Source organism: Gekko japonicus, unplaced genomic scaffold (assembly GCF_001447785.1).
Source record: "Gekko japonicus isolate JY-2015 unplaced genomic scaffold, Gekko_japonicus_V1.1 scaffold3676, whole genome shotgun sequence".
NCBI lineage: Eukaryota > Metazoa > Chordata > Lepidosauria > Squamata > Gekkonidae > Gekko > Gekko japonicus.
In genome coordinates this window covers 63,800-87,513 of record NW_015169894.1, presented here as the reverse complement: position 1 = coordinate 87,513, position 23,714 = coordinate 63,800, and the positions used below count along the sequence as shown (strand labels likewise).

Sequence of the window (23,714 nt, the reverse complement as noted above, 5' to 3'; positions counted from 1 at the left end):
TTTCACAAACATGATTTTGCAGTGCATCTGACCTTGAATCTGTATTTTTTACTAAAGAACAGGATATATTCCCAGAGAAAGAATGTTAATCAGTTGCACAATGCAGAAAAATAAATGCACTGTATTGCCTTTTTATCTTAGAGATCCCACCTGTACATAGAACCATGAGTTCTGTGAGTGAGCTCGCACTTTATAGTGACTAACTGAACAAAGAGTATTTTAACAATGTACCTGAAGAATGAATGGCTTTGCTCCTTTTCTGCATAACTTCCATTAGTGCTCCCACAATACCTGAGGTGGGTGCAGGCGTAGGAGGTGCAGTCTCTTGGCCATCAGATACCTTGGAAGAATGGAATACAAAACTATAAAAAGCAGCACATTTAACCCTCGCCTTCTGAGAGACTGCAAAAGCAAAATTTCATGTAAATGAAAACAGGTGTAGGCTGTGTATGGTACGTTGTAGGCTGTGTATGGCAAAGGTGTAGGCTGTGTATGGCAAAGTTTAGCAGCTGAAGGGCTATATTAGGTGTGGAAGACCTAGGTTCAAAGCTAAGACTCCAACTGGGTAATATGGGACCATAAATCTTCTTTCCTAACTAACCTAACTCGCAGGATCGTTGAAAAGAGAAAATGGAGGAGGGAAAAATGGAAGAGGGAAAACCAATGTATACTCCCTCCACTAGGCTTCTTGGAGGAAGGACAAGATAAACGTGTACTAAGTAATAAATATGCTTGGCCCTCACTAAAAGACTTCCTTGTGGAAGAGGGAACCCAATGTTTAAAATCAATGGCAGTTTAGAATAGTAAACATAGTGTCAATGCTAATGCCATTGTGTAGGCAGATCATGCCAATTTCACTTTCTTATTTCAAACTGATATGGTGGAGAGAGAGGAGGATACCTTAAAGAGGTGATAAAAGCAGCTAGTTCAGAGAAGAGTCTAAAAGCTGATGCACCAGTTGCTGAAGGCAAATGATCAAAGAACAAATAAACAGGAACCAGGAACACAGGTTCCACAAAGGTTATAAACTCAAAAGACTGAAACACAATTGTTCCAACAACATGGTTGTATGTCAGCCGTAGCTGATATCACCAGTGTATTTCTGGATTTCACATTTCAAATAACTATGCTGGTAACATCTGAACGATGCCTATGTGAGTATATCTAAGACTACATGTCTAATGCTGGATACAACCAAAAATGCAAAACAGCTGAAATACAAAAACAAACAAACAGCAAAACCTAGGAAAACTTTATTTCCCATATTAAGGAGTAGGACAAATATATATTTAGATTATCTTAGTGTTACAAATTCAGAGATAAGACATTTGAGCATAGCATCATTCACCCTTTTCTCTTTCCCACTAATTCAGATCATGCCAAGGAGTTACATGCCTTTGGCGTGTAAATCTTCTTTCAGACTATTTTGCTAAGGAATTTAAAGTTTGCAAGCAGAAGATAGAAAACCAACAATACTTACAGCCTTCAGCTGTATACCCTGCCGTATCTGATCAAGCAGTGCATCTCTTCCTGAGCAGGAGACTGGCCGACTGTTCTGTTCCACTTTCTTTAACTGTGCACCTTCTCGGATTTGATCTAAGAGAGCAGCTTTGTTTCCTGAAGGAACTGGAAGCTGATGGTCAACCTCTGTTGGAAGACCAGGTGGTGGAGGCGGCCCAGGAGGGGGTGGCGGTGGTGGTGGGGGTGGAGGCACACATGAACCACCTGATGGTAGGTGGGCCTGGGGGTGCAGAGGAAGAAGGAACTGGTGGAGGAGGAGGATACATCCTATTTGGTGGAGGAGGGGGCATTGCAGCACCAGGTCTAGAAGGTGGCGGAGGTGGTGGTGCTGCTGTTGGAGCTCTTGATGGAGGGGGCGGAGGAGCTCCTCTTCCCCTAGCAGGAGGTGGTGGTGGCCCTGAGCTATGTGGGGGTGGGGGAGGAGGTGGGCCTCCCCTAGATGGCGGAGGTGGAGGTGGAGCTGGAGTAAATAAAAAGAAAAACCCACCCCAAACCAAAGATTAGTCAGCCATTTGTAAATTCAAGTATTCACAATTTAAAGCATCAACCCAGTCTGACTATTTATAATAGTTGTGTTGGCTTCGTGTTTTCCCTACGGGAATTTTTAGCTCTATTTAAACTAAGTATAATGACAGGGGTGTTTATCTATCCCCGGACAGACCACAGTAATATTTTATCATCTCAAATTTGAACAATGTTTCTTAAGTTCACATTAAATTCCCAACTAAGTACATATTCTATCATGCTGATATCACAAAGCATTCTTTCCCCATGATGCAACAAGCTACATCTTTAATCTGGAGTAATCATCAAGTTCCTGAACAGGCCAGAACTGATAATTAACAGTGACATTCTACCTTTATTCTCATAACTATACCACCATTACACCCCTAGGTTTGAATCCAATGACTCTCTCCATTGATGGAAGACATCTCACCTAGTGGAAAAGATCATTCGATTCAACCCATAGCCTTCATGAAAAAATATATATCCAGAAAGCAGCTTAAAGTTTTTGGCCTTTGGATTAATTAAAGCTTGAAATTCATATTCTCTTGGAAGGAACTCTTTGTGTCCCAGGGTGACCTGGCTGCTCAAATGTTACTCAAAATAGGTTAAGTCTTCATAAGTTTCTCAGACGACTTCATAAGTTTTTCATGTTATCATGAAGCAAATCAAATAGGGCTAAATATTTAAAATAGGGACCAAAGTATCAATAGTTTATTCATGCCCCTTGATAAAGATCTACTGAAGTCACCAAACAGTACTGAAATGCAGACTCAAATAAAAAATCTATTTTGCATTCTGAGCAGAATACAGCTGAAGCAGTTATCAAGCTCCTTAGATCAACATGGAGACTACAGGGTGAATCTGAAATTCAGTCCAGAGAAGAAAGAACTGTTTCTAATAAGAAGGCCTGGGTCTGGTGAAGAGGTGGAAAATCCAGTCTTTGATGGGGGGGGGGGGGTCACATTTCCACAGAAGGTCAAGGTTACAGTTTGGGCATGTTCTTGGACACAGGGTGGATGGATGAAAGGTATGGCGAAAGAATACTTTTCTCAGTTTTAGCAGATTCACTGACTACACTCCTCTGCAGTACATGCCATGGTAACCTGTCATCTGGACTACTGTGCATGTGGTTGCTCTTGGAGTAATCTTGGAAATAACAACTTGCTCAGGCTGTGGCAGCTAGATAAACTTCTTCTGCTGGGTGCAGAGAACACATACCATCCATTCTCTATGGTATTGGGATTCGGTAAATATTCAGGAAACCAGAATTTATTTGGCTCCATTATACCCTATGGGGGAGAATCAATCCGTGGTATCTGGGGCTCTGGGGGGCTCTGCGGGAACCCCCCAAGTTTCAAAAAGATTGGACAAGGGGATTCAATTCTATGATCTCCAAAAGAAGGTGTTCCCATCCTCCATTATTTCCAACGGAGGGGGGAAAGCCGGGAATACCAGGAAATACCAATATTTTTTTGGGTCCAACATACCCAAATCTGGAAAAAAAAAAATCTTGCACACTCCTAGTTACCATTATCTATGGCACTGATGAGAGACAAGATGCTCTGTTATCTGCTACTTCTTGATTACTGAGCAGCTGAAGATAATGTGCTTTTTTCCATTTTGTGTCAGCCTGGTGGAAACCTCAAATCAGGCATGCTCTGTGATGATTATGAAAGCAGTTGCCATGGCCTATGAGAGATTCAAGACTTTGCTATGTTCAAGAGAGCACCAAAGCACCATTTGTATCCCCTGGGTTCTGATATTTAGATATATGTGGTGGAAAGTGCCATCAGGTTACAGCTGACTTATTGTGACCCTGTAGGGTTTTCAAGGCAAAAGATGTTTAGAAGTGGTTTGCCATTGCCTGCATCCACATCACAACCCTGGTATTCCTCGGTGGTCTCCCATCCAAATAGTAGCCATGGCCAACCCTGCCCAGCTTGCAAGATCTGATGAGATCAAGCTAGCCTGGGCTATCCAGGTCAGGTCATTAGATATATACTCCTGCTGATTATGGATCTGTCTCATTCCTTAGGTAATTTGTTGTTTGAACTTTTTAATTATGTTCTTGCAGCTAAGTTTGAGAACTCATACTGAAATGTGAGTAACAAATTCTCAAATAAAATGTAGATACACAGGTAAACGTGTTGTCCAAATGGGTCAAGACATGCATTTAGGAAGATCGGTAACTGGCTAAGCAAAGCGAGGCCACTGGTTCAACTTCCCTGTTCATACATTTGATCCATTGTTTGCATTTTTTGAGCAAACTTTGTTATGCAAAGTTTATGCCACAGCTGTTTTAGAATTGTGGGGAGGAAATACAGGGAAGATACAATAAACATTGCAATGCAATAAAAAGGTTAAGACCTTCCCCACCCCCTCAATACCCAATCCACCCCACCTCTGTGGTCACCAACAATTTGCCCAGTCTTAAACAGTTCACTTACATTAAAGCCCATAAGCCAGCCATTTATTGATAAATGCAATCCATTTAGCCAACCATGGAGCAAATCCTAACATCACCATTTGTAAGTATAAAAACTTGCTATTAGAACACACACAGAAAGAGAAAAACTAGAAGGGAAAAACTTGCTTCAAAGTAAAAAAATCAAGATCTTAAACACATGCACACTTCAAATGACCATACATTATTATATGGAAGTGAGTAAGTTAGTGCTATAAACTGACTGCAGCATGTTTCATTTGCCAAGAATTCCAACAAATAGAAAACATGCTAGCTAGCCTAATAAGTGGCTGTAATTCAAATGCTGATTTGTATATCTGATGTTCCACTTCTGTTTTAATATGTTTTGCCCAAGTGTTTATGCACCATGTGCCACACACAACCACAATGTGAAGAACTTCAGAGACTAGAGTTCATACATACCACTCCAACGTGGCGGACCTAGATCATAAATGTTAAAATGAATTAATGTTCTCTGAAGCCCCCCCCAAATCCCACTTGCTTCTTCAACTCCATCCTCATAAAACAGAGGAATCTCCAACCTCTGCTGCCTGGTCAACATGGATAAGAACATAAGAGAAGCCAATGTTGGATCAGGCCAACGGCCCATCCAGTCCAACACTCTGTCACACAGTGGCCAAAAATACCAGGTGATATCAGGAGGTCCAACAGTGGGGCCAGGACACTAGGAGCCCTCACACTATTGACCCGCCCCCCCTAAGCACCAAAAATACAGAGCATCACTTGCCTCGGAGTCCCTATCTATACCTTGTGGCTAATAGCCACTGATGGACCTCTGTCCATGCTTGTAGCCGCCGCCACCTCCTGTGGCAGTGAAAGTCCTCACAGCCGGTAAATCAGTCAGCTGTACTTTCTGTGATGGTATGATCTAAATTTTGAGCTAAAAGAGCATGTTTATTTGGCCTCCCACTTTTAACTCTAATTGACTTGGTATTTTTGGCCACTGTGTAACAGAGCGTTAGACAGGATGGGCCACTGGCCTGATCCAACATTGTCTTCTCTTATGTTCTTATATACTTCCCAAAAAATGCAGAGATCATCCTCTTAAAAAGGACACCTGCACCTACAGTTGGAGCTGTGTTCCTCGTTTTTGGCTCAGCAGTTCCTACTGCTGAAGTGAGACATGCCACTTTCTAAGCCAAACAGAGGCGTATCAGGTTGGATACATAAATATGCTTGCTTCTATAAATCAAAGCTGAAGGAAGCTTAACTTGAATTCAGGACAGTTTGCACCCAAGTGTGTCTAGAAATGTAGAATTCGGGGGAGGGGAGGAGTTATGTGGTCTAACATGCTTGCTAATAGGATGCCATTTGTAGTTGGGAGAGCCTGCCAATGGTGTTTGAGCTTGCCGAAAACTGTTTCAATATTTTGAAACAAAGGATAGTAAGTGAGCTGCGTGAAGAAACGAGGACTCACCTTGTCTACGTAACTCATTTTTAACAGCTTCTACTCCTCCTGTTTTTTCAATAAAATCATATATAACCTTGGACGTTTCTTTGTCTTTCAGCTGAGCCTCTGAAATTCCACACATATCAAACAGTTTTTTCAGCTCTGGATCCAAGTTGTTAACCTAAGGGGAACAGAGTTATGTGCAGTTAGAGATAAGCTTATGCCACAGACCAGTATTTGAAGGAAAAGGGTTTCTCCAACTGTTATTTTGCCAGACAAATCCATAGCTTGCACTAAGCTTTTTACTTGCACTAAGTACTTCAAGGGAAGAGGGAGGAGGACAATTTTTGTCTACTTGCCCTGTAGCCCTCCACTGTGACCTCCTTTTGATGTCCAGTGACCTCCTGGGATACAGTTTTGAGGTCACAAAACACTGCAGCAGGACAGGGGAGACAAGAAGATTGACATTTATGCAGGGGTGCTCTGCTAGAGCGGAACAAGACCCAAGCCCATGTGATTCACAGTAATGTAACAAATAGCCAGATGTACTTCATTTCCAGTGAGAGTTCTATTTTTGTATATGAAGCTTAAAGCAGGGTTGTGGTGCAGCTTTAAAGCTTGTATGAACCAAAATGGAAGGGAAAGAAATGCAGAAGAGCCTGCTACTTGGCTAGCCCCAGCTGCCTAATATCTAGCTGACTTTGTTCTCCTGTTTCACTGGTATTTTAAGGCCCGGGCATGCCCACAAGTTCTATCCCTTGGACGTAAGTTGAAGGGCAAGAGCCAAAGGGCTGCATCCTGGAGCTGGCAGGAAGATCACTCATGAGCCTCCTCTCCAATTTCCCCCCCCCCTTCTATTTCTATCATGTGCCCCTTTAGGTCCCCACTGGGGAGATACACAGGTTACAAATAAATTAAATAAAATGTATGAATTACAAATGCCCATTCCACCTGTTCCACAGACGCAATGACTACACATTCACATAACTTGTGTGAAGCAAAACACATACAGTCTCACATACTACAATGCGAAGTTCTGCGAGGCTTGCCATCACACTTACATCAAAACCTGTATTTGGGTCCCAGCCCACATGCCCAATATGCCTAGAAGAAAGCAAAACAAAAATCAGAAGGTCTAGTACACACAATTATGAGGTTAAAATACCGTATTTTCCGGCGTATAAGACGACTGGGCGTATAAGACGACCCCCAACTTTTCCAGTTAAAATATAGAGTTTTCCAGTTAAAATATAGAGCTGTGCTGATGCTTCTGGCGTACCGGCGTATAAGACGACCCCCCACTTCTGAGACGATTTCCCTGGGTTAAAAAGTAGTCTTATACGCAGGAAAATACGGTAACTATATTAGAATATGTAGTCTTCAGAACAATTAAATGGCAAGTTGGAATTGTTCACCTGATAGAAGAAAATTGGTTAGGTGAGGATAAGCAAAAGATGGCCTCAGTGCATGAGACATTCTGTAAGATTTTGCACATGCCATTTGGACAGCATCAAAAGATTACCGTTAGTACTGTATCCTAGAAACATCAACAATAACTAAGGGAGTTTAACATTTTTGAAAGCAGACTCCCCGAAGGCTTCAAGAGGCCATTCTGTACTGGTGAAACCCATATTTCGTTCCCAAAAGTCTGATAACCATGGAAACAGCCTCTGTGAATAAGAAGCTCAGCTTCTGCACAAGCTGCAATTTTGCTATATGCCAGACACAGCATGAACCATTTATTTGATTTAATCTTTGTGCTCGGTGATACAGTTCCTACAAAGTCTCTCGCGCAAATTAATTCTGAGCTCCATTAGAAATCATAGTTGTCACTGAATGCATTTGAGATTTTAGTGCCAATATAACAGTGATTTTCAAGTTTCCCACACACAGGGAAACCTTTCTACATTGATCTGTCTGCCCAAGGACTCCTATACACCCACCATCAAAGCTTTGAATGATGCTAGAGATTCTGTGGTACATTCTAGCATGAACACTCAGGACACCAGCCAGACTCTACTGTGATCTTGTGCGAGTGAAGTATGTGTTCAGAGCTCCCCTGCAGTGTACAATAATGGCAGACAAATAGCTTTTCAAGGAACCTTCTGCCATTATTGACTGCTCTTCAAGGAATCACCGCTAAGCTTCCAGGCAATGCTAGAGTCCTTAGGAACAAATGGCAAGCTCACACGTTCTTAAGTTACCTATCATGAATAAGACATATAAATAAAGACAATGTAATGTTTACTTCATGGCAACAGTAAAGCTAAAATGAAAACCACTAGCCTTACTTATCCGAAGAAGGAAGCTTTGACTCTTGAAAGCTCACACCCCGAAAATCTTGCTGGTTTCTAAGATGCTCCTGGACTCAAATCTAGCTGTTCTACTGCAGACCAACACGGCCACTCTCTGAAAGTGTCCCTGCTTAGACATTTTGTCAGGTTCCACAGCAAGTAACTCTTCACACACGTTTCCTGAGAAGCGTTACGCTTTATTAGAGTACAAAACCCAGTACCATATCCACAGGATTATTGTTAGGAACGGACAAATTTCAGGGCTCTTTTTGTAGCAGGAACTCATTTGCATATTAGGTGACACACCCCTCATGTAGCCAATCCTCCAAGAGCTTACAGTAGCCCCTGTAAGAAGAGCTCTGTAAGCTCTTGGAGGATTGGCTACATAGGGGTGTGTCGCCTAATATGCAAAGGAGTTCCTGCTACAAAAAGAGCCCTCCGAATAACTATAGGGTGGGAACATCCGTACATATAGCCAGACGAGGCAAATAGCTAAGCAAATGAACTTCGAGCACGCGCAGGGGAATTCTCCCGGCGGGAAGTTACATAATGAGCGGGAGACTTGCAGGGCCCCTGAGAGCAGAAAGATTCACACCAGTGGTGGACCGCAAAAGCCCTCCCATCCTTACAAGGCCAGACTGATAACGCCGTCTAGCCGAGCCAGCTCCCACGGTCTCCGAGGCAATGTTTACGCAAAGCTGCTGAGCTGCGAGCAAGCGGGAACGGAAGGACAGAAGCAACATAAGATGGCAGCTAGCTGACACATTTTCCTACTCACGTCACCACTTACAGACTGTAATAAGGTTTATAAGACAGTAGTTAATAAGACCACATTAGAAAGTTGTTATCTATTATGTACAACTTTCAATGAAAAGTCTGGGTTGTGGCACTTTACAAAAAACTGTAACTGTCATCCCTGGGTTCATGTGCCGCTCTCATGCTGACCCCTCTCCTTTACAGATAGACAACACCTATGTAGTTGCCACTGTGGTTATTACTTTCAAAAACAGTCAGCCATGTTTAACCATACTGATATTATCAAAGTCATTCGAAAATTATTTAGTTTTCTATAGGGGTGCGTGCTCGGTACAAACCAAGCCAGAAAAAATATTTACTTATATATTTGTTCAATTTCTATTCCACTCTTCCCCCATGATCGTGGATCTCAGAGCAGATTACAAAATAAATAGACAAACACAAACAACTTAACAATGAAAACAAAACATGCTCAACAGATTCAATTAACCAGATGGTGTAAAAAACTATTCTACTGCTCCACTGTCCCAGGGAGAGAGTGGAGGGAAAAAACAAAGGCAGTATATAAATAAAACTCCCTGGTCTCACCCATATGCCTGGCAATATAGTTCTATTTTACAGGCTCTGTGGAATTAAGCTAAGTCCCGCAGGGCCCAGGTCTCACTCGGGAACACATCCCATAGAGCAGGAGCTATCAAAGAGAAGGCTCTAGCTCAAGTTGAAGAAGAAGAGATTGGATTTATACCCCTCCCTTCATTACCCAAAGGAGTCTCAGAGTAGTTTACAATCTCCTTTCCCTTCCCCTCCCCACAACAGACACCCTGTGAGGTAGGTGGGGCTGAGAGAGTTCTCTTGAGAACTGCCCTTGAGAGAACAGCTCTGAAAGAACTTGTAACTGACCCAAGGTCACACCAGCAGCTGCATGTGGAGGAGTGGGGAATCAAACCTGGTTCTCCCAGATTAGAGTCTGCGCTCTTAACCACTACACCACACTGGCCAGGCAATTGGTCTTTGGCCCTGGGACTGTCAGCGTGTTGTTGCCTAAGGACTGTAATGTTCTCTGAGGGATATGCCGGGAGAGGCGGTCCTGAAGGTATGTTGGTCCCAGACTGTGAATGGCTTTAAAGTTTAAAACCAATTCCTTGAACTTGATCTGGAATTCAATCTGGAGCCAGTGCAGCTGGCAGAGCACTGGCTGGATATGTGCTAATAGGGGTTCCAGTTAGGACCCTCACCACTGCATTCTGGACCAATTGAAGTTTCCGGGTCAGTCTCAAGGGTAGCCCAACATAGAGCAAGTTGCAATAATCCAGTCTGGAGGTGACCATTGCGTGGATTACAGTGGCTAGGTCCGGGTGAGATAGGAAGGAAGCCAGCTGCCGAACCTAGCATAAATAAAAGGCCAACTTGGCCCATTTGTGATCTGGGCCTCCATAGACAGGGAGGCATTCAGAGTCATGCCCAGGCTCTTCACTGTTGGAACTGGTGTTAGAGGGGCGTTGTCCAAGATCAGGAGCTGGATATCCTGTCCCACGTCTCCCTTTCCCAGCTACAGGATCTCAGTCTTCGATGGGTTTAGCTTAAGCCTGCACTGTTTCAGCCATCAAGCCACAACATCCAATCCCCTTGCCAGATTTTCTGAGGCGGCACCCGAGTGGCCATCAATCAACAGATGTAGCTGGTTGTCATCAGGGTACTGGTGAAAACCCAGCCTAAAACTCCGCACCAGCTGGGTGAGGGGGCACATATATATATTGAATACCACTGGGGAGAAAATAGCACCTTGAGGAACATGACACGCCAGTGGGTGTTGTGTTAAAACTCTCCTGTAGTGCCACCCTCTGTCCCTTACCTCGGAGAAAGGAGAGAAACCACTTTAAGGCAGTACCTTATCGGTATTTACTGGATATTTTCTCAGCCGATCACTAAGGGAGCTAGGGATTTGGCTAACTAAAAATGGCTGCCCAAAAAATATTCGAGATTTTTCGGGGTTGCTGGATAACCACAGTTACAGGGCATGCCTTTTCTAAGCCACGGCATGGAGAGAAGCCATTTAAAGGGATTGCATCCCTTTAAATGCCTTTTCCCCTCCATTGGAAACTTCTTCTAGGTGCCATAGAACTGGACCCCCTGGTCCAATCTTTTTGAAACTTGGGGGGTTGAGGAGAGGCACCAGCAGTTATGCTGCAAATCTGGTGCCTCTAACCCAAAAAACAGCACCCCCAGAACCCCAGATCAATTCTCCATTATAGTCTATGGGGACCATTGACTATAATGGTCCCCATAAAGTATAATAGAGCAAATATATATATATCGGGTTTCCTGAATCCCAATACCATACTGATATTGGGATCTGGGAATATTGGGAAATACCAATATTTTTTGGGTTCAGTATACCCAAACCCCAAAAATACAGATTTTTTTGTGTGTGCACATCCCTAGTTTTCTACATGAAACACACTACAAATGAGCCAACGCAGGTATTAATTTGTTCTTTCAATACACGAGGTATTGCTCTTTCAATACAAATATGTTGTGCTTAAGTGGTCACATTCTGGTGCTTCATTAAATCTGGTACTTTGTTTCCATGACTTCATTTCTTTTCCTTGAAAGTGGCCTTGTTTTGCCGTCCAACTCAGTTAAACCTCTGAGTACTGAAAATTATCTGTCACAGGAGAAAGGCACTCTACTCATACACAGGGCACCATAATACAAAGTTCTACCTTCACAAAGCAAATTAGAAGAGTTGCTTTTGAATATGCTTGCCTAAATAAAGTTTAGCTACTAAAGTAAACATACATTTATCATCATCATCATCAAAAGCAACTACTACCTAGCAAAGGCAGAAAGGGTACTGAACACTTATTATACTAAAAGTTCAGTTGGCTCTGATGCTGAAATGCTGTGGGCTTGGATTGGGCTGCATGCCTCTTGTGTGCATCATCACTGAACAGTTTAACAGATTTCAATAATTTCTTCACAGCCTATTTTGGTAGTGCTGAGCACCCTGATCTCCTCTCCCCTCCCCCAAAATAATCATTCCACATCATTATGTAATAAGATGACACTGCTGAAATCCTAGAGTAGACACTGAGCTGTTCATTTCGTAACATTTGCCTAGCTGCATCTTAAAAGACTTCGCAGTTTGCATTCTGACCACCGCAGGGAAGAAAATTCCTTTCTGGATGGAAAACCTGCTTTTCTCGATGGCATCCAGCCAATGAAAACCATGAGAACTGATAAAGAAGCCCTAAGACACATATGTAGACAGAAGTTCCAAGTTTTCATTTTCATCCGCTCAGTGCACAGCAGTGCACAGGTGATAAAAGCAAACACTGGAAACCTGTACCTATGGAAAAATGACTGCATGTTATTCAGTATGATTAAGCCAAGCCTTTAGAACCCACTTATTGCTAAACAGTTTGTTTCTACAATGCATATTTTGGACACAGAGTAGACATTCTTACTGAAAGTTGCTAGGAGTCCCAATATCTGCCTTTGTCAGTCTCTTCTTTTTTGCTTTTCCTTTTTTCTTCTCTTTGGTATAGGGGATATTATTGACTTGGGAACCATAAAATCTATTGGTGGTGATTTCTGGGTTTTTGATGTCAACAGTTGCCATTGGTAGACTTGGACCTGCAACAATACAAATGCATTTTGTGTGTTTTCCCATGCAACAATGGGATGAGCACATAATTAGAAGTCACGCGATCCAACAAATTTGGTGAAGCCAAGCAGGTCTAATCAATGTCTAGATAGGAGACCTCCATCTACCACCTTGGCCCCCATGATGAAAGAAAAGTAGGAATAAGTAGAAAGAAAGAGGGTCTCTAAAAAGTTACACAGCAGCACATCAGTTCCAGATTAGTGTCTCAGGACTTTAGATTTTGCCTCTAAGAATATTGTAACAATATTATTTCTTAGATGCAAGGCCAGTTTTTACTAATTATTTTTGTAACTTTGTCAACTGGCCTTTCACACCCATTTAAGTATTTTGAAGTATTTTCCCTTTGTTAGTTTAATCGTGTTTCAAGAAAAAAGACCCTGTTATGCTCGCTTTCTCTTTGCACACTTCTGGGGGTGGTAGGGGACAACTGGCCTGCAGAAACTTGTTTCAGCAAGCAGATGGTCAGTCACTGAATATGGTATTATAATGTTTTCTTATCAAGGAACATTTTCCCATAACTCATGTAGATTGTCAAGTCTGGATTTTGAATGTTAACTGATGTTTGCAGCAGAAAATGTAGTCTACATTTCTTCAGTTTGATAGAAATACTGATTAATGAAATGGCAAAGTACACTAATGGTAACTCCCCAGTGCTCTAAATTCAAGAAAATGCTCTTTAATATGTAACTCACAAATGTTTAATATGTCAAAATTGACACTTTTCTCATCGAAAGTTTAATAATTTAGATCTGGTGATATCTGTTGTCTAGACTTCCCTCAAATCCTTATTCCCAACCCATTTTAATACCCCAAGAGCAGCTGTGCTTATCACAGCCTGTGAAAAACCATACTTACTATTTATCTGTAGATGTGTATCATCTGAAGAACTTCCATTTTCTTCCAACACTGCCATATTTATATCCAGCAAAATTTTCCCCATCATAACACAGGCACCTTCCCCATCAGCTGTCGACAGCTCAATGAGTGAAGATGAAAAGGGCCTATAAAGGTCATCATTAGGAAGAACTTGGCAATACAGTGGCCTTAAGCATCCACTGATGTTGATATCTGGTATGTCTTCAGAAGACTTTCCAGAAAATGTAGTGCAAAACATTGCACTATTTGTGTAACTTCTGTATATTTCTCAAGTGCTGCCTTTCTGCTGGAGAGCCGGCTGCAGATTAAACCAGATTCTAGCTTCCGAATTAAAGTGCAAGTAGTCCACATCATTCTGGGCAAGATTTTTTTTTAACTAATTCTGATAAATCCCCATTTTCATCCCAACCGTTATGATGAAAGGTCAGCAAAACCACTGCTAACTGATTCACTCTAGGGAGACTTTTCCATTACCAACAAGAATAAAGACACAAATCCCAGGAAATTACAGGCTAATGCATTTTATATAACCCTTAATGCCAATTTGTTTAATTCTACCATTTTTTACGATGCAACATTAAGACAGACTTCTAACAAAAGGGTGTTTTCATTTCAAAGGCACCATGCAACATTCAAGATATTAAAAAATACAAGGGTAAAAAAACCTAATAGTAGCTGAAAGATGTGCACAGATTCTGCAGATCGCCTGATGTCAGTAAGTTGTCAAGTGACAGATAAATCAGCTTTGAAAACCTTTGTAACATCAGCATATGCTAGAGCAAGCAGTATGTCTCCAGGATCCTGACATTTGCTCAGCAATGTTGACTTTTGTTCATTTTTCAGAACTGCTCTAATGGCCCTGTCTGTGCTTTTCTTAAGATCGTTTTATAGTACAGTTCTTAACTGAGTGGAGCGCTACAGCTAATAAGCATTCACTTACAGACTGAAGCACAAGTCAGGTCATAGACACTGCGGTTCTTTGGGAATGAGAAGCTAAGGAATTAAGCGAAAAATGTTTGAAGAGAAAGGCAGTAGATGATTTAACACAAGGAAAATCTTACCATTTGGTAGATCTCTCCTTTTCTCTGTTAAAGAGGAAAAAAGATAGTTCAGTTCATTCAGGCATGAAGCTGAGTGTAAAAACATTTTTTAGTTTTTCTTCAGAGATCTATTATTACTAGGCAAATGTAGGTCACATTTCAAACTGCTAAAATAGTTAGCCTTTTAAAAATAAAATTAACAGCAAACATCCTTAATGGGTGAGCTCAAATCTTCCAAGTAATCTCCCAGCAGGACTGCGATTGCTCAAGTAGGACACAAGCGTAGAGACCCAGGCTCTCAATGCAAAGTGCAACTCAGTGTGCTAGACCACGAACAAATTTACTGTTAAGGACGATTTCTTGAAAGTCATACTTGGTTTCATAAAGGCCAGAGATCCAAGACACTTTGCTAATCAGTCCTCCCACTCCCCAACTTAAACATGCTCTTAGTATTTCAAGAAGCTGTCTTGCACACACAGGGATGACTCCTGCTTTTACGCAAACATCTTATGATCACTGTTCTTGCCCTCAGCAGCTCTCCTGCTGCCCTGAAAAGCCTGTGATGAGGACTGAGACTGTCTTCAGTGGGGTGGGGGAGGGAAAGGGGGAAAGAGGTTGCAAAGATGAAACTGTAATAGGGAAAACCCCATTTTTCCCACTAGCCCCCCCCCCCCCCGTATAGTAGGACAAATTGGGAATAGGGCTCCTCTGCTTGTTTTTTTTACCTGAAGGAGGTGATTTTTTCCTTATTTCCTTATGATTTTTTCCTTATTACACACACACACACACACACACACAGAGTGAGCCACAGTTTGCAGAAGAGCAAAGTCAGGAAGATGCTTCCATGAGCACCTTTTGTTCACAGATAACAGGATCCAACCCACTGAACTTATTCCATTCTAGACCAAAAAAAGAAATAAAAGCAGCAGACAGGCAGAAATAATTTCTAGCTGCTAGGTTTTAGAATAATACTTCTAGAGTCAGCATCATCCAGCACTTGGGTATTTTTATAATTAAAATATACATCTGCTTCAAAATAAAGAAGGGAAGGTAGTGTGTATATTTTTGCAAGGAAAGTAAAAATATGTTGTATTCCCTAACTTGTAAATATTCAAATTTCAGATTTAAGATAAACAGTACTAACATAAAAAGTAATAATGCTAAAAAAGAATTGTGGAATATGCATTTTCAAATATGCAAATATTGGTGTGTGTGGTTACAATACAGGATGACTTTGTATAAATCTATGCTGTACAGCAAATAACTACAACTTTCATTTCAATCTGGCAACTGTATATTTATTAATTTTATTAACCAAAGATCTCTGAGTCAAGTGATACCGGATTTCTCCTATTTTGAAGTTTGAAATAAGTGCCATGAACCAGTAAATCTACAACTATATTACTTAACTGCAAATTCTATGGCAAGAATGGCTTCCAAGACTACAGTACAGAATTAGAACTCCATCTGGTGGTTGAACAAGAGAGTTTCTGTACAAGAATGTATTCACTGAAAAACTAAACCAAACCAGTAACTTGCAAGTCAGAACCCTCAGAATGTCCAAACATCTAAAACAAAAAAAAAGTACTGGACTTCAGGAGACATACTGGGTTGCTATAGCAAACTAAAATGGAAGTTGACATTGAGGCAGCAGCTACCTCCATTAAGATATGGTGGTGGTGGTGATGAATTGGAGAGAAAGCGCAGAGGGAACAAAATTCACCTTCCCCATGAATTCTTGGGGGTTCATTTCTCGTAACATATTACTGATTGAAAGGAAGTATCCAAGTTACATCCATTATGGAAAGTTTAGAGGGAAAAAGGAGACATTTTCTGTAAGGACAAAAATTTAAACATAAATTTATTATGGGCTATCCCCATAATAGAGAAGGGATTTAAAGATTAAATGGTTGCCTAATTCACTCTACGAGTGGTGCCACCGTGATGGCACGACTTGGCAAGTGAACTCTGCAAGTATTTAAACTTTAAATCCCTTCTGAGTTCACTTGCTGAGTCGTGCCACTCAGCGAGTGAATTCATTCTAGCCTTGCCCAAATAAATGCTGAATAATATCAGCTTTTATTCAGGCGTGGCTATTTCGGCTGAATAAATACCTGCATGCACACCCTTAGCCACATGCAAGAACACTTACAAAATAACGTCTCCCACACTTAAAATAAACTTTATAAATATTCTGACCAAAAGGAATAAGCAGCAGACATAACATCAATATTAAAACCTGGAGTAACAACAAGCTTCTCCACTTTATTTTAGTGAAAAAACCTGACTAAATGTTTTTCATACCACTTACCACCCTTTCCGCCCCTCAAATTACTGTCATACTTTTAGCTATGTCTTTATAGGGGAAAAACTTGTGGTTGCTGCTCATGTTGAAAAGCACATGTATAAATATCCCCAAAACAAAAGCAAAACGCAGTATGTAATTCACATATTTAACCTGTTTTATTTTGCACATATAAATACAAATCCAGTCACTTATTTGAATTTGGGCATGTAGGCACAACCGGAACAAAGCTATCTTTTACCAATGAAGCCTGAACTCAAGTATAACAGTGCATGCCACGTCACTTGATGTCACATGATTCTGCTGAAACCCCCCCCTCCCACTGTCACAGGAGTTGGGGCTTTGGGGAAGCCCGGCCACCTTGATAGCCCTCGTCCCTCTGAAGCAGCTGAGGTCTCAGTCTTCTGAGCGGGGGAGGGGGGTTACACCACTACACCCTGCCATCCCGCTCCTCCTGGGCCACTAGCCTTCTCCTTCTCTCTGGGCGTGGCTCCATGTACCTCAGGGCAGTCCTCCTCAACCTGTTCGAGCTGCTCTCTTTTATCCCCTTCCCCGCTCTTTGCTACTTCCCCTGAGCCCGCTCCCACCCCTTTCCCTTGTTGCCCCACCCCTGCACTTAATGGGAGACACCAAGCCTTCCTGTGGGGTGGGGCCTCCACTCCGGACATTCCCTCCCCTGCAGAGTGCCGATCTGGCTTGTGGCCAGGCCTGGGACACCAGGCTCGGAAGCGCGGGTGGGCCCTCGCGCTGGGCCACAGGCCCGGTGCAGCTGTCTCCACTCATCGTGGGGTCCTCCCTTCCTCCGTCTAGCAGCTGGCAGTTTTGGGGTTGTGCGGACTGCTGGGGTTCAGTGCCTCCTCTCCCATCAGGTCATTGGCCACCCCCCTTGTTGCCTCCAACCTGAGCTCCCAGGCCTCCAAGTGGGTGCGGGGCCAGCCGTGGGGGGGGGGGCCCTCTCAGGCAGCGGTTTGGTGGCTGATGGGGGGGCAGTGGGAGTCCCGCCATCGGGACACTTGATACTTATGAGGATTCTCACCAACTGTATACAGCTGAATCCTATTCAAATGAAATTCTATTGACATTAATTGTAATTACTAAATATTAAGGGTCTAATTTTCACAGATTTGTGAATGAGGAATTCCCTACAGTGTCCATCTCTGGGTTATTTCCTGAGTACATCATGTTGTGAATACATTGAGAAGTTCCATGGCAATCCATCTGTATTAGATTAATAGCCAGTTATTTCAGAAGAACTAAGTGGTAGAAATGCCTGACTTACAACTTTTAGACACACATAGTTTTTAATATTTAGAAGTTAATCTTTTCTGCCTCCAATTTTCAGCTTCAAATAAGTACATTTAAAATTAAGTTTGAGTGATAATTTAAGTCCCAGATGTTTGTTTCTGGACATTGTTTCACATTACTTACAAAGGAAGTAAATTACAAAAACTGTACATTTACCAGATTTTCGTTGGCGCCGTCCAAGTAAGTCTGTTATTGTCTTCTGGAATTTTTTAGCTTCTTCTTCATTAGCAAAATTAAGACCCACCTGACATGTCTGAAAAACAATCATTTCCCAGAGACTATTAATTTTTCTAGCGAACTGTAAATAAATATGCACATTCTGTGTAATCTCAGCCAAGTGTGAGCCCGTCTGCACAATTCGTTTTGCCTTAAGCTGAGTCAGGGTTTTCCAGAGCTGGCTGATTTTCCCCAGAGCCATGTAACTAACTTTTCCCATACCCATAGGCGTCCAAGCACTGCAGGGCAAAACTTAGACCAGGACCTCAGTGCCTCCCTATGCTGTTTTCCCTACTAACATGGACCGGGGGGGTGCTTTTTGCACGTACAGCTCCACAATGGATAAAAAGTGCCTGCCCCCGTGCAGCTTTGGCTCAGGAAAAAGGCATAAGGGAGTGATGCTTCTCTTCTGTCAGTGCAGTGGTCCTGATCCAAGTCAGGCTCTGCAGCACTTGGGGAACAGCTGGAACTTGAGGCCAAACATAACATATAGAGTGGCTCTGGGCAGTACCTGGATCCCACTGACAGAGAGCAGACTTCATGGCTGAGTTTTCAATAAGTTTTCAAACATGAACTATCAAGAAAAATATCTGAAACTATTCAAGACCTTTTGTTATTTCATCCGTGCAACAAAAAATGAGAAGTTCTTGCACATGTGAGCACAGTGCACAACCTCTGATAGCATAAATATAAACATCTCAGATTAAATACGTTACTTGATACTTTATGGCCAGGTTCAGGGGAAAGCCCAAGTTTTTAAAAAGAAATTAAGTATGGAAGACATACAGAGCACTTACATCTCCAGCAAAGGTATGAAAATATGCTCTAGGACTATTATATACAAAATTATTATACAATTCTTGTTCCCATAACTGTTTTCCATCCTGAAAGAAAAAGAAATATAGACACTGAGACCATAAGGAAGGAACCACAAATCAGCAAAAACTTTTAAGTTTCCCATCCACCTCAGTTTCCTAGATTCCTAGTCAGCACTCTCCCTTTGGAAATCAAAAGAGCGGCATTATCTTGAGGACACAGACCTGCATTGTTCCCCGGTACTTGCATTACACAGCTGTTATAAAATGACTTTGGAAGTGTCCTACACTCGATAACAGCACAAGTTCTGCATATATTCCTCCCATCCAAATACTAATAGTTCATAAAGTAGTCCCCTCTCTGATAGCACAGCCTGCCTCATATTTGTAAACAAGAGCATAGCTACAATCCAACAATGGGTGTCCATAGGGGAAGAAACACACATAACTGCTCTCAAAACTGAAGCTTTACTTCCTGTCTTCAGTGTGGCTGTTCTTATTGCCTAAGAAATAAGACATTTAATCTACACAGCAGCTTGTTTGTTCAGCAGTAATAACTTCTGCCATAAAAGCCAGGAAGTGGAGATGCTGTTCTCTCTCTTTGCATCCATAAGTTATGTTTTTAAAGAGGATAATATGCACCAAGCAAAAATGCAACACATTCAGTTTTGTTCCTACAGCGTTTAACAACTTCTTAAATGCAGAAATAGTTCTACCATTTTTTGCTTCCTACCATTTGATATACTTGAGTCCTTCCACAAAACAGATCCTTCTATTTATGTGGTTCTATAGCAGAGATCCTTACCTTGATATCATATATTCTGATAAAATAAGACCTTTGTGGATTGTCTTTCACAAGGCAGGCTACACCACAGCACTTCTTTGACCACACTGCATTGCGATCTGCTGCATAAATCTGAATAACTGCAGAGCACATCGTCTGGAAAAAGAGAAAAAAAGAGTTTTAGGACTTAGAATGGATCGTTGTGCCACCACCTTTTGTATGACAGGCTCAAAGTCAGACAGTCAACCAAGCAAGATCCATCATTCAATTCATTTTGCACAGTGGAATTTTTCAAATTACAGGCCCTCAAGTCAACAACTGAACACAACTCTATTTTTGTAGTACACTCTTTATTAGCAAGGTTACAAGACGATTTGCAAACCATCCAAGCTCCCCAACCTATGTGTTTGTATCTTTCTTCTCCCCCACCCTACTTTTACCAGGTAGCTGTGAGTTTAAATTAGAAATCAGGAAGAAGTGGCAGTGGCCAAATCTTGCACATACCACCACATATGTTATAACCTGCTTCCAGGTACCATGGACCAACTGTTTAGGTGCTCGGAGGCATTGGGTACCTGGGTTTTTGAACCCCTGCTTATCTGTTTTACTTCTGTTTGCTATGTAAAACCACATATTTACTACTGTAATCTGCAGTTTATAGACTGTTGCAACTCCAGTTCTGCAAGACTAGATCACATATGTTATTTGTATGCTCTCATTTCAAGGATCATGGAAACCTGGCAGAACTTCTGATTTATTCTGAAGCTTACCTTCCAAGACCCGAGAAGTCAGCATGTTTCTAGGGCATCAGCCAGCACACACTAAGCTCAGATATATTGCAAATTATGACTACTGAAATAGGAAGTCTATTATGGCTAGTGTCTTCATTTTTGTACTAGTTGCTTCATACCTATTCTAAGTAGTTTTATACTTGTTTTAAGAGAGACTTCTAAGTAGTAGATTTTGGTACAGCACTAGAATCCCTGTCCCCATTTTCACTGTCCCCATCTCAGAGTGAAGATGCAGAACATAGAACATATGAATGGAACTAAGTTTACTTAAGGCTTACCTGCATCATAAAATTATCTTCACTGTTAGTACAACTTACACTTACCAGAAAGCCTACTCCGCCTACCAGCATTTGGGTACTTCCACCCAGCAAAAATTGCTATTTAAGAAACTAAGGAAGGCTGATGCTGCACAGCACTACAAAATTTGCTCTCAGCCTACTGAATGCGCCTGTGAAAGTCTGCTTTGGGAAAGCTCCATTAATTATTACATGCCACAGGGTGCTCACCAAGTAGCTCTGCCTATATACTACCTATATACCATATACTAGTTAGAGCCTAACCAATTCTCAGACCCAGTCCGGTTATAATAGCTCCAGCCTTCTAACTAACAGTGTACAGCAGGAAGTCCACTCCATAAATGAAGGCTATGACTGAGCTCTGGAGCATGGCAGTGGGGGAACAGCTGATAGGAGGAGAGGAGATTGGATTTATACCCCGCCCTTCACTCGGAGTCTCAGAGCGGCTTACAAACTCCTTTCCCTTCCCCTCCCCACAACAGGCACCCTGTGAGGTAGGCGGGGCTGAGAGAGCTCTTTTGAGAACTGCCCTTTCAAGAACAGCTCTTATCAGAACTACGGCTTGCCCAAGGTCATCCAGCCAGGTGCAAGTGGAGGAGTGGGAATCAAACCTGGTTCTCCCAGATTAGAGTCTGTGCACTTAACCACCACACCGAACTGGCTGTAGTTCTCCAGGTGGTAGCTGGAGAACCATAACTGTCACACGGGGGCATACAGAGAGAGACAGTTCATTAAATGAGCTATGACCCACATAGCTATAGGTCACAACAAGTATCTGTTTAGGTTTCTTTTTAAAAACTCATTCATTGTTATGTTGTAAACCAGGGTGTTAGCTGAACTGGGAGACCCAGGCTCAAATCCTTACTGGAAGCTTGCTGGATGACCAAGGGCCAGTTACACACTCAGCCGAAAATATCTCACCAGGTTGCTGTGTGGATAATATGGAGAAGAATAACACGCCACTTTGCGTTCCCAATGGGAAGAATGGTAGGGTATAAATGAAGTAAATAAAGTGCCCATAGTTTTTTAGCAACCAAAGAATTTGTATGGATATTAAAAATTTTAATTGTGTGGTAGTATAAAAATATAACAGCAAAGAAGGGTGATAGAATCACCAGGGGTCTTAGTGGCAAACTGAGCAAGAATTTGTATCACTAAATTTAAGAGGAGAACTCGGTCCAATTCTCATGGAGGTGCTACACATATCTGGGCTCACCACTTTTGATTTCAGGAGGGGGTCACCTCGTGCTTCTCCACACAGTTTCATCCACATAATCTAGCAGGTCAATGAGAAGGGTTCAAAGTTCTATCCTAGACTTGATTATTTGTTCTGTGTGAAGGAAGTTAGTGTGTTGGAGAGGCATTCAACCATGAAAGTCTGCACCTCCCATAAAGAAATGGTACAGCTCAAATGCCTGGATTTCTTAAGGTCTACTTTAAGTGATACAATAAAGAACTCAAGCTGCGTCAGAAGCACAAACATGGTGTGTGGGAACAAGTGCCCCCCCCCAGCAAAGCTCATATTTTGCTTGCAGATCCTTGTTGCAGCAACACATAGCATTCTCACAAACTTGAAGCAGACTGAATGCTGCTGTCATCCATAAAAGACAGCCCTTTCCTCCCAACCCTAGGAAAAGCACTTACTTACTTGCAAGCAAGCAGCGACAAAAATTCAAGTACTTAATTTTAATCAAATACTAAACTACTCAAGGGTAGCAACAGGCACACAAAAACTGCTAACCTCTGTAAACTGTGTACTATGATAAAAAAAAGCTATATGAACAATTGCAATATGAACAATTTCAATGTCATCAATATGTCCTAATCGTTGCCTCTACTAAGTAAATCAAAATAAAGTTCCGTTTCATGTGTCCAATTTTATGCAGTTGAACAGCACATGTGATATAGTATTTTAAGGTTAATTTAAAAAAAAAATCATATGTTCCCTTAATTGAAATGAGTTTTATTGCTGCGTAATTAAGCGTATTTATCCATGCAACTTTAATGTAACCAAATCAGCAATGGATCTAAATTTGAAAAAGTGAAGAATAGCAAGGTAACAGCTCATTAAGTACAGAAGTGATTTAAATACCAGAATACTGAATTTTATTGTGAAGTGGAAACATTTTGTTCTGCTTTGTTATTTAAAGGCAATTAGTGAAGAACTGAACTCTTGAACCATCTGTTCTTTACCCATGTGAGCCACTAATTCTTTTGGCTACTTTGGCATATGAGGAGATGTTGGATCTTTGGTATTGCAACCATGACATTACCATTGCCATGCTCATGAACAGGGTGAGGAGTACATCAGCACTGATTTTGGATTGACATGACACAAGGTACTTGGGGGGCTTCAATATTCACTCCCTCCCCCCAATTTTCACATCATGAAACAAGCCAACCAGGATACAAAAAAGAGCATGGGGAGAGGAGTGTTAACAAAATGCACTGTGGGATGAGGGGCTGCAGTGAAGGAGATGGAAAAGGGCCGCATTACCTCTTCTTTTGACTTCTACTGATGGAGGACAAGTGCTAAGCTGCCAGTAGTAAGCAGAGTAAGCTGCCCATTCACACAAGGGGTGGGTGGGGCACTGCACCCTCAATGTTGCAGCTCCCACATGCCAAGGTGCATTTGATTGACAAGGATCTCCAAACTTCCGTAAAGG

The 23,714-nt window shown here is 41.9% G+C and overlaps 1 protein-coding gene across 1 annotated transcript in view; it reads right to left on the bottom strand.

Annotated features, from left to right (window-relative positions):
- Positions 1-23,714, bottom strand: part of LOC107115724 (neural Wiskott-Aldrich syndrome protein-like) — a 43,500-nt gene that overhangs the window by 3,113 nt on the left and 16,673 nt on the right. Inside the window, 10 exon segments of the mRNA XM_015417481.1 lie at positions 232-340; positions 1,481-1,733; positions 1,735-1,981; positions 5,931-6,084; positions 6,965-7,007; positions 12,421-12,589; positions 14,558-14,581; positions 18,303-18,399; positions 19,160-19,246; positions 19,983-20,117. Coding sequence (XP_015272967.1) covers positions 232-340; positions 1,481-1,733; positions 1,735-1,981; positions 5,931-6,084; positions 6,965-7,007; positions 12,421-12,589; positions 14,558-14,581; positions 18,303-18,399; positions 19,160-19,246; positions 19,983-20,117 — 1,318 coding nt within the window.